The 9,118-nt window shown below is 47.3% G+C and overlaps 1 protein-coding gene across 1 annotated transcript in view; it reads left to right on the top strand.

The window, feature by feature from the left end:
• The first annotated feature begins 4,746 nt into the window (after positions 1 to 4,746).
• BAHD1 (bromo adjacent homology domain containing 1) overlaps positions 4,747 to 9,118 on the top strand; it is a 13,826-nt gene continuing 9,454 nt past the window's right edge. The window contains exon 1 of the mRNA XM_010283856.1: positions 4,747 to 6,382. Coding sequence (XP_010282158.1) covers positions 4,747 to 6,382 — 1,636 coding nt within the window. The remainder of the gene's footprint in view (positions 6,383 to 9,118) is intronic.

The raw sequence follows: 9,118 nt of genomic DNA, 5'->3' as shown, positions 1-9,118 counted from the left end.
CCTAGTGTTTCTGTGTGTGATTTCTGTGTGTATGCTGGAGGAAGAAAATGGATTGCTAGACCACAGGTAAGCCAGTAGTCTTAGCTGCTCTGTGCTTTTTGCTGAGAAGTGAATGAGCAGGAGGATCTCCCTAACAATGCAATCCATGCGATACAAGCGATTTTGTAGGCATGGAAAGACTTATTGGTAGTCCAGCGTGCTAAAGATGACTTTTGTTCAATAGAGTGATCTTGTAAGACTACTTGGTGCCTGTTGCTGGATGCGCGCGTGCCATGTGGATGAATTGTCAGCTTAGCAAGATTTTTTTTTTTCTTCATTCCTATCACAAAGCCTCTCCAAAACTGTAGCTGTCTTGTAGGAAGCCCTCCTTAGCACAAGGCTGGGGGTGGCTCTTTCTGCACCTGTGTATGACAAATCATGGAGAACAGAAGAATTGTATGAAATTCTCCAGGCTGAGAGTGACTTGTGCGGAGAGGTGAGAGAGTTGCTTCAGAGGTGAAGACCGTTCTCCAGAGAGGTGTTAAGGAACAGATCTGAAACGCTGCATTTGGCTTCTGTGGGATGTGGAGCCAACTGTTGGTATCTTTTTCTTTTTTTCCCTTTCATTGGTCATGATGGTTTGTAATAAATTCACATTGCGTATGGCTCTGGAATAACAAGATTCCGTATGGGTGCTGTCCTGGTTGTTCCCACTGCTATTAGAGTATTATGTCAGAAAAAGGGCTTGGGAGGATAAACAATGCTTCAGCTTCTACAAACTACTCTGCAGGTCATGGCGGCTGTTTTATCGTGGTGATATTGTGGGGAAGTTCCTTGTGTAGAAACAACCTTTTTAACCACGCTTTGTAACTGATGCACTCAAAATTGGCTTATTTCTACTGATAATACAGGGATAATGTTGTGCCAGTGCAGAGCAAATGGGATTCAGTCATGTGTTTTGAGGACAAACAGAATTCACCTGACTTTGGACTTCAGATTTTTTAATGGGGTGTGATCTGGAAGAATGACCTTTTCTTGGTTTCCAAACTGAGTAAGTCGGGGAGAAACTTGGCTTATTTTTTTGTTTTGGTTTGGGGTTTTTGTGGGTGATTTTTTTTTTTGTTTAGCCAAGGAATCCATCATGGAAATATTTGAGCGAGTAATGCCGGCTTCTGCATTTGCTTAAGTTACTTTGATTGTATTTCTGCGTGTTGTCCTGTGTGTCTGCTTAAAGCTGGATTTCAGAGGGTTTACAATAATGTGGCAGCGCTGCTGGATGGTACTGGTGTTTGCCTTGCTGGCACTTAAAGGATTTGCTTGGTTGTTACGCCAGAATGTATGGGGCTGGCTTATTTAACTTTCCACAAATTTCCAGCTATTTAGTTATTCATCTGTAGATAAATGCTTTGTAGTATTAGAGCAGCTGACCTCTGAGTCTGGGAGAGAGAACTTAGAGACCAGATGCCAAAAAGGAGATCTATGCAGACATAACCTCCTTTTATTAAAAAATAATAAATAAAAAACCCCAGCTGCCTGTGACTGCTTGATTACTATTGTGCCTGAGAACTCGTGTCAAAGGGCTTACACATCTGAGGCTCTTAAAATGGATTGCGTTGCATCTTGGTGCTCTTCCCGCTTTAATGCGTTTTTGACTCGCTATCGCTATTGTCATCTTTGCATGTTCAACTCGAGTCTTTCTCTTGACATTCCCGGTCGCAGCCTGTCAGTGATGAAAGCTGGGTTCAAGTATTGGCTATAAACGTGTTACAACACAGCAAGATGTTGCTACCTGTTCCGCACTGGAGGAGGCTTCTAGCATTGGCCTTCAGAGAGGGAGGTGGTTTTTCTTGCAGGTCTAGGAAATGTATGTAGAAAACCAGGAGGGGCAAAAAAAAAATACCACTTTTCATTTTGGGTATTGCTACTTAAAGTATTCCTATGCTTAGGTTCCAGAAAAGTTATTTTATTTAAGTTATTGTTTGTCTTGGCATTCCCTATGGGATCAAACAGGGAAGACGGTCACTGTGCTGTCAATGACTCTCTACTTCACTGTTGGAAAAATCCCCTTCCTTCTACCTCTACCAGACTTTGCTGAACTTTAGAGCGGATGTGGCATGAACAAAGTTATGTCTATAGTACTCGGGTTTTGATAGATACTCTAACTCATTTGCATACTAACGGGCTCTAAAGCCCCAGCGAGTGAGGGATGTGTGGCGAGTGGCCAGAAGAGACTGCTGCTTGCGAAAGCTGGAGGAGAAAGAGGGGACTGATGCTGGTTTTTAAGGCAAGCCACAGCTGTTTATTTTGGGGTTTTCACCTCTCTGAGCACTTCTGCCAGAGGCTCAGTCTCTTGGTGAGGACGATGGAAAAATGGGATGAGAGTTGCAAGGAAACCACTGGTCCATATAGCCTGGAAAAGTTATCCTCCCCGGGGCATGGTCTGCGTTGCCAAACCCCGCTCTGCCCCATTTGTTTTGTCAGAGTCCTCTTGCAAACTGCAGAGGTTGTGTGTGGTCAGTTTGGCCTCTTGTGCAAGAAGAATTCCAATTTTGGGGGGAATAGCCTGTCTTGACTTCATAAGCATTCTCCTAATTTCCAGAACCTGTTTTTCTTATCAGAAAGACATGGATATATATAAATGTTTGCTCTCCACAGAGCAGTCCCGTTTGGGCACTAGCCAGGGGAGGTATCCTGCGTGTAGTGGGGTGTGAGGGATCAGTTACCCCAAAATACGTCAGGAAGAGTCTGACATCTCAAAAAGCAATGCAGAAACGACAGTGGTTTTAAATTCCTACGTTTCTTTTAGTTAATGCATATATAAGCAAGTCAATTAAAACACATTGGACTTATTTCAAATAGATAATCTAATTATCAGCTTGATTAAACCATATCAAGTGAACAGTTCTTGTAATTCGTTAGCTTTGTTTTAATCGCTGCAAAAGCAGTAGTAGCTTTAATTAAGAGCCTCAAAAGCGACAGACCAGTGTCGATTGTGTCAATGAGGGGTGTTCCAGCAAATACCTGATTGCAGGGAGGATCGAACTGCTCCTGGGTCGATGCTAATATGAAGACCGACTCTTTGGTGCCGATAAACAGAATCTTGATTATTTAATAAATACCATTAAATGCAAGGGATTGTCCTTTTCTGCCATTTCCAGTGCTCGGATACAGGCTTAATTAAATATCTTCCAATATCACTCAATTAGGCTGACGTTTTCTAATGTTTATAGGTTAGTATCACCTACCCGTGTCCTTTCTTAGCGTTAGACCCAGAGCTTCTTGTGTGAATACGTGCTCCTTCAGACTGCAAAATTGCTTAATTCCTCAAATGCCTGACACAAGCCTGCTGCAGGTCACTTGCTGAAGCTGAAATGCAAGAGTACAAAGACGTGGTAACCCTTTTGCTAGAAATGGAACAGGAAAACTAAAAATCGGATTTAGTTTGCTGGCTAACTCAGGAAGCCAACACATGGCTGAAGGGGCTCTCCAGGTGGTGCTGTCCCTCCCATCGCTTGCTTACTGAATACTTGGAGGCCATTTAGTAGTAAGCTCCTACTTGTGGCGTGGCCTGGGATGTACTCGTTGCGTGACTGTAGGTGAGCAGCCAGCCTCTGCTGCTGATGCTTTGGGTGAAGGCAATCAGCGGTTGTCTGCGTTTCTTCTGGGTTGGATGCTTCCTCCCCACCTTTCTGTGGAGACCTCTTGCGATGCATTGCTTGGAGGGAGCCATCCTCCTCCCGAGGCTGGCATGCCTTGTGCGTTTGCAGCAAAAGTTCCCATTTACGGTAGATCGGAGCAGGACCGTTTCTGTAATGTTCTACCTGGCTGGGAAAGTCCAGATGTGCTGAAGCTGCCCCGTCTGCCAGCAGCTTCCTTAGGGTGCTGGGTGTTGATTTGCTCAGCCGTGCCTTCGGTGAGGTGGTTCCTGTCCCGGGTACAGATTCTTAACTCTTTCTTGTTATATTTTAGTAATCTGTGTTGGTTTTGAAGAGTCATTTGACACAGTCTCTGGATGAAAAGTCAGGAATGACATACAGCTGAGTAATTCTTTTTCTTCCCATAAACGTATTTGTAGGGCCTCTCTGCTGAACATGATGATTCGGTGGTTTAATGTCCACAACATTTATAAAATGCAACTGTAGGGAACGACAAGAGCAGCGGGTAGCCAGGTTCTAACCTGCATAGGGATTTGCATGTATTTATTAATGTTGGCAGATCTCTGCTTAATAGACCAAGTTTACTTTTCATGTGAGTAGGTGGACTTTTTGTTTTCCTTTCGTCTAATTGTTTCAGAAAACGACAATGAAACAGCCTGCCTGTATCAACATGCAAGCAGGCAAATACCTGGGATTTATTTCTGCTGTACGCCCTGGACCAGCATTCAGATCAGCATTAGTAGATTTGATGAGAATTTGTAATGTGTTAGAAACAGCATCGGTGTAACAGAGAACGAACTTGGACAGGGAGCTGGGTGAAACAGCTTTCTGGTTGTACCCTGGTTTTCCCAGCTCCTGTGGCATTTGCCGTCACCGCCTTGCTTTTAATTACTGTCGTGTTCTATGGCTTAATATTAAACCACATCTCATTGCATCCTGTGTCTTAATTGGCTTAACTGGCCGTCACCCAAAAAAACTCTACTGTGTATAGAAACAAGCTTCCCCAAATATTTCCTAATTGGCAGTTGGTGCTTTGTGAAGAGATGGGTCCCTCTTGGCGATATTAATAGATGTTTTCTTCTGTTCGTTCTCAGGATTGGACATTGATCCTATGACGCATGCCCGGAAGAAACAACTTTTCCTTCTGAAACATCCAGCTGGTTCTGCTGGCCAAGCTTCATCACCAACAGGCAGCAGGAGGATGGACAGGACCGAGGCAGAGTGTGGTGAGCAAAGAGACGGAGATGCCACCGAGGCTCCGAACTGTGCGAGTGGGTTTGTGGGGACGAACAAAAACAAGAATTTGCACGAAGTGCGAAAGACATACCCACTGCGGAGACGTCTGCTCCCCTCGGTGAACAAAAAGACCTGCAAAGTGCTCCTCACCAGGCTGGAGGATGTGGCTGGATCTCTGTCAAAACAGACCCAGAGCTGTAAAAAAAAGGACCTTTCTAGCTGGATGGAGGGCTTGGGACCTGCTTTGTTCTCCGAACAAGTTCAGCCTGTGGGAGCAGGGAAGAGTGATTCATCTGGGGAAAAGTGCACAGCAACTTACCCAGGGACAGAGCAAGACCTTGATACTGCTCCTTCAGAGCCCAGGAAACGCAGGCTGGCCTCGCTGAATGCTGAGGCGGTGAACAATCTGCTTTTTGAACGGGACGATGGCTTACTATCTGGCAGGCGTTTTCGGAGGGACTCCGTTAAAGCTGTTGGAGACTGTACTGTTAAGAGCTTGCATTGCAAACCTGGTGACAACTGGCCTGCATTGGAGAAAACAGCTGTGAAAACAGGTAAAGGAAAAAACCGGCATGAGCCCAGTCAGAAATGCAATAGCTGTGACCATTCACTGGATGAGGTCTTTGATGATGGGACAAAGAGGGAGGATGGGGCCATCTCCTATCACCCCACCCCAAAGAGACTGGCCAGCCTGAACGCCGTGGCCTTTCTGAAGCTGACCCATGAGAAAGACCAACCCCTGAAGCAGAGGAGTAAATCGGATGGAGAGGGCAAGTCTGAGAACCACTGTTCAAAATCTATGCTCAAATGGTCCAAAGCCGGCAGGAAGAATTGTGTCAAATCCAAGAAGGAAACGGCTAGCTTAAAAATGGAAGGTCAGCATGGCTGGCGAGGACTCGCTGTAGGTGCTTTTGGGAAAGCAGAGCAGCGGGACTCCTCTAGGCTCTATGGGACGGCAGAGCCCGTCCCCTACGAGTCGTTGTCTAGCTCCTACGCTAGCACAGAGGGTTTCTACCACAGACTGCCTTTACTGATGGGTGGACAAGCTTCCATGAAGCCGGAGTATGGAAGACCCGGAGAGAAATCCCCAACCCCCAAACAGGAATTTCATCAGCCTTCCTTTCCCGTGCAGCAGTTCCCTCCCTTGCCTGTGCCCGGAAATCACACGGATTGTGGATGTGTCTATGAATCCTCAGATCTGACTCCGTTGAACGGGTTTTACGTTTACTATGGCCAAAGTGGATACAGTGGCTATTCTCACTGCTCCGTTTACCCCAAGGACGAGCTTTCACAATCGGCTACCTGCGAGGGGCTCTTGGTATCGCCCGGCTCCTTGCCATCAGGTGCTCATTTCCAGCCACTCCACTGGTGTAACTCTCCGTACTGTTGTGGAGAAGGAACGGCGATTAACAGCTACAGCGTCTGTGGGGTCGTGCATGTACCAGAGGGCAGGATCAGCAGCGTGCATGCAGGACGGAACAGCTACCCCTACAAAATGCCTTTTGCAGCAGGTAAGGTGCAAAGTACGAGCAAATCTCGTTCGGCGTTCCTAGGAGAAGAGGGCTGGCTCGGCACGGTGGCTAATGAAGGTGTCTCGTTGCCAGGAGGCAAGCTCCCTCTGCGCGTGGTGCCTCTCAGCTTGGCAGCTGAACTGCGGCTCGGAAAAAATCCGTGTTTCGCCTCCCCTTCCCCCATTTTTAGCCCTGAGGGTTTTTCCCACTGAAAGGTCTTATTGGTGTGGAAAGCACAGAATTGGTGAAAGGATTTGGGCAGTGAGAAGGTGACTCATGACTTGTCATGCTGGAGCTAACCGCTTAGCTTTGATCTGTGTAAAATGAGTGGTTTTTAGTTCCTACATGCTCTGCAAGGCTTCTCGCCATCCTGCTGAGCCACTCCAAGCAGAGGGTCTAAGGCACATCGGGCTGGGTTACTCCGCCGTCCCCAAAAGCTCGCTCCTGGGACTGACGCGTCCTTGCAGAGCGGTGTGAAGAAGCAGGCATTGCCTCCGTCATCAGGCTCTTACTGCTGCAAGCCGTATGGGGGATGCGGTCTCTTAAGATTTTATAGATCAGATCTGGCAGGGCTGTGTAGCAGTTCAGTTCGAGTCTACTGTTTGGACAGATGCTTGAATTTCACTGTGGTGGTACAAGTGCCAGGTACGCTGTTAGTTTGGTGAGTTGTGATCCCACCTTTGCTCCTAAAGAGTGTCGGAAAATGAGAGCAGGTGACTGTGTAAGAGGTGGTGTAGTTATCTGCCTGGCTCTCTTCGGTCCCCTGTCTGTTCTTCAGACTTTGTCCTCCACTGTGCTTTATCTTGGAGCTTTGCCTTTGCTATTGAAAAATATCTTTTGAAATATTTAAAACCGGCTTGTTGTGTGGGAGTTATCAGACACCAGTACGTTGTACAAAAGCCATCCTGTTAGCGCTGCCGGTCGCAAATGGTGCCGTCTATAGATGAGGCTGCTGCTTCGGCTGCTGGGGGTGTAAACGTCGGCCTTTCGGCTAACCGCCTGTTCGAGTTGGAGGCATGGCTTACCCACCTACAACAGGTTTGCAGGTAGGTGGATGAAGTTTTGGTTCAGTGCTCGGTTTGAGCGAGGCTTTGTCGTCTTCCGTTGTAGGACGCTGCTGAAACTCAGGAGCGTTTGGTTGAAGTATAATTTCCGTTTTCCCTAAATATCCCCACTGTCACGGTGCCGCTTCCTACGGTAGCAGCTAGACAGTGTTTGCTAGTGGCTTCAATGCTCTTTAAAGTTGAATTCTTGCAAGACAACTAGCTCAGCAGTGTGTTCCTGTCTGACAGTTTTCTGCGTAGTGCCCTGAGGTCATGTCAGTCTGCTTTGTTCCTGAAATTTTGCATGTCGGTGCCTTCTAACTTCATGCAACCAGAAGGATGCAGGCAGTGCAAACAGAGTATTTGTCAGAGTTCAGCCCTCCCTGCGAACTCGGTAATTTCTCATGGTGCTGGCAGGGGCAGTAGTGGTTCCAGGGGCATGTATTTACTAGCGGTGTGTCACGCTGCTGCTAAGGTCTTCCTCGGTATAGGTTTGTAAGTGGCAAGATAATTTCTTTTTCTAGCACATTTTTTGGATGCGGTTAAAGCTGACTGTAAGTATAAATGCTTCACTGATTCTGATTTCTTTCCTGTGAGCAACTTTGATTTTAAAACCCACAACACTGGAATAATTTAGACTTTGTTTTGCGGATTGAAGTGTCTAAGGAGGTCTCCTAGAATATTAACAGGGACTTAACGCTTAGGAGTTGGTTTTGATATATGTGTGCACCTCTGAAATCTCATCCTTCCCTAGAGCGGGTTATTTTAGAGAACTGAAGGAGTACTTTGGCTGGAAGCAACAGGCTTCCGTCTGAGAGAGCTGGCACGAGGGGATCTAGCTCAACGCATCGGTCGCATGCCTTGTGTTCTGTCTTATTTGGTGGCGCGTTCGAGGTGTTCATGGGGAAACATCGGTGTCTGGTACAAATCAAGGGATCAGGCTGTAATCTTGGGCAGCCGTGCGTGGGGGAGAGGCATTGCTTTCCCCGTCCCGCGGACGGTTTGCTGCATGCAGTGTGATGGTGGTGGGGACGCGATCGGCCAGGCTGCGAGAGGCTTTAGCCCCGGCGCCGGTGGAGGGGCTGGAAATGTGTGCGACCAAGGAAGGAGTCCCGGGGGTGCCAGCAAGGCCAGGTCTGCACTGCTTTCCTGAAGTTCAGTAGATACTTTTGTGAAGCTTCATCCTGCTTTAGTTCAAGCTTGAAAACTGCTTTTGTAAGCAAAATACCCAAGAGATGATTCACTGCTGTATGGGTCCTGTGCCTGCCAAGGCCAGGCAGGATACCTGAACTCACATCCTGACGTCTTGGCTCGCTGAGGGAGCTGCTGCAGCATTTGCTGCTCGGGGTCAGCAAAGTCTGTGACGGTCCATAAGCAGCCCTCATGCTTGCAGGCTTCTTTGCAGCCCTCTTAGGGAGGGTGAAGTGGGAGACAGGAGGCAATAATTCCCTATTATTGTGGGGGGATCTCCGCAGTTACTCAGCTGGAGCTTGGTGAATTCAAATGTTTTTTCACTTTTAGATTTTTTTGCAGCTCTGCAGCAGTGCAATCCCACAGATCTGTTAGGACATGCTCCGGTCTGGAGGCATCTCCTGAAGGTCGCCTGAAGCTGCCCTTCTTGTCACCCCAAAAAGCACGCTTTCTGATTTTAGGGAATACGGGTGCGTTGTATATTGGTCTGGGAGCTTTCTTC

Source organism: Phaethon lepturus, unplaced genomic scaffold, assembly GCF_000687285.1.
Source record: "Phaethon lepturus isolate BGI_N335 unplaced genomic scaffold, ASM68728v1 scaffold44673, whole genome shotgun sequence".
In the NCBI taxonomy this organism is placed as follows: Eukaryota; Metazoa; Chordata; class Aves; order Phaethontiformes; family Phaethontidae; genus Phaethon; species Phaethon lepturus.
This window is presented reverse-complemented; position numbering and strand designations above follow the sequence as displayed.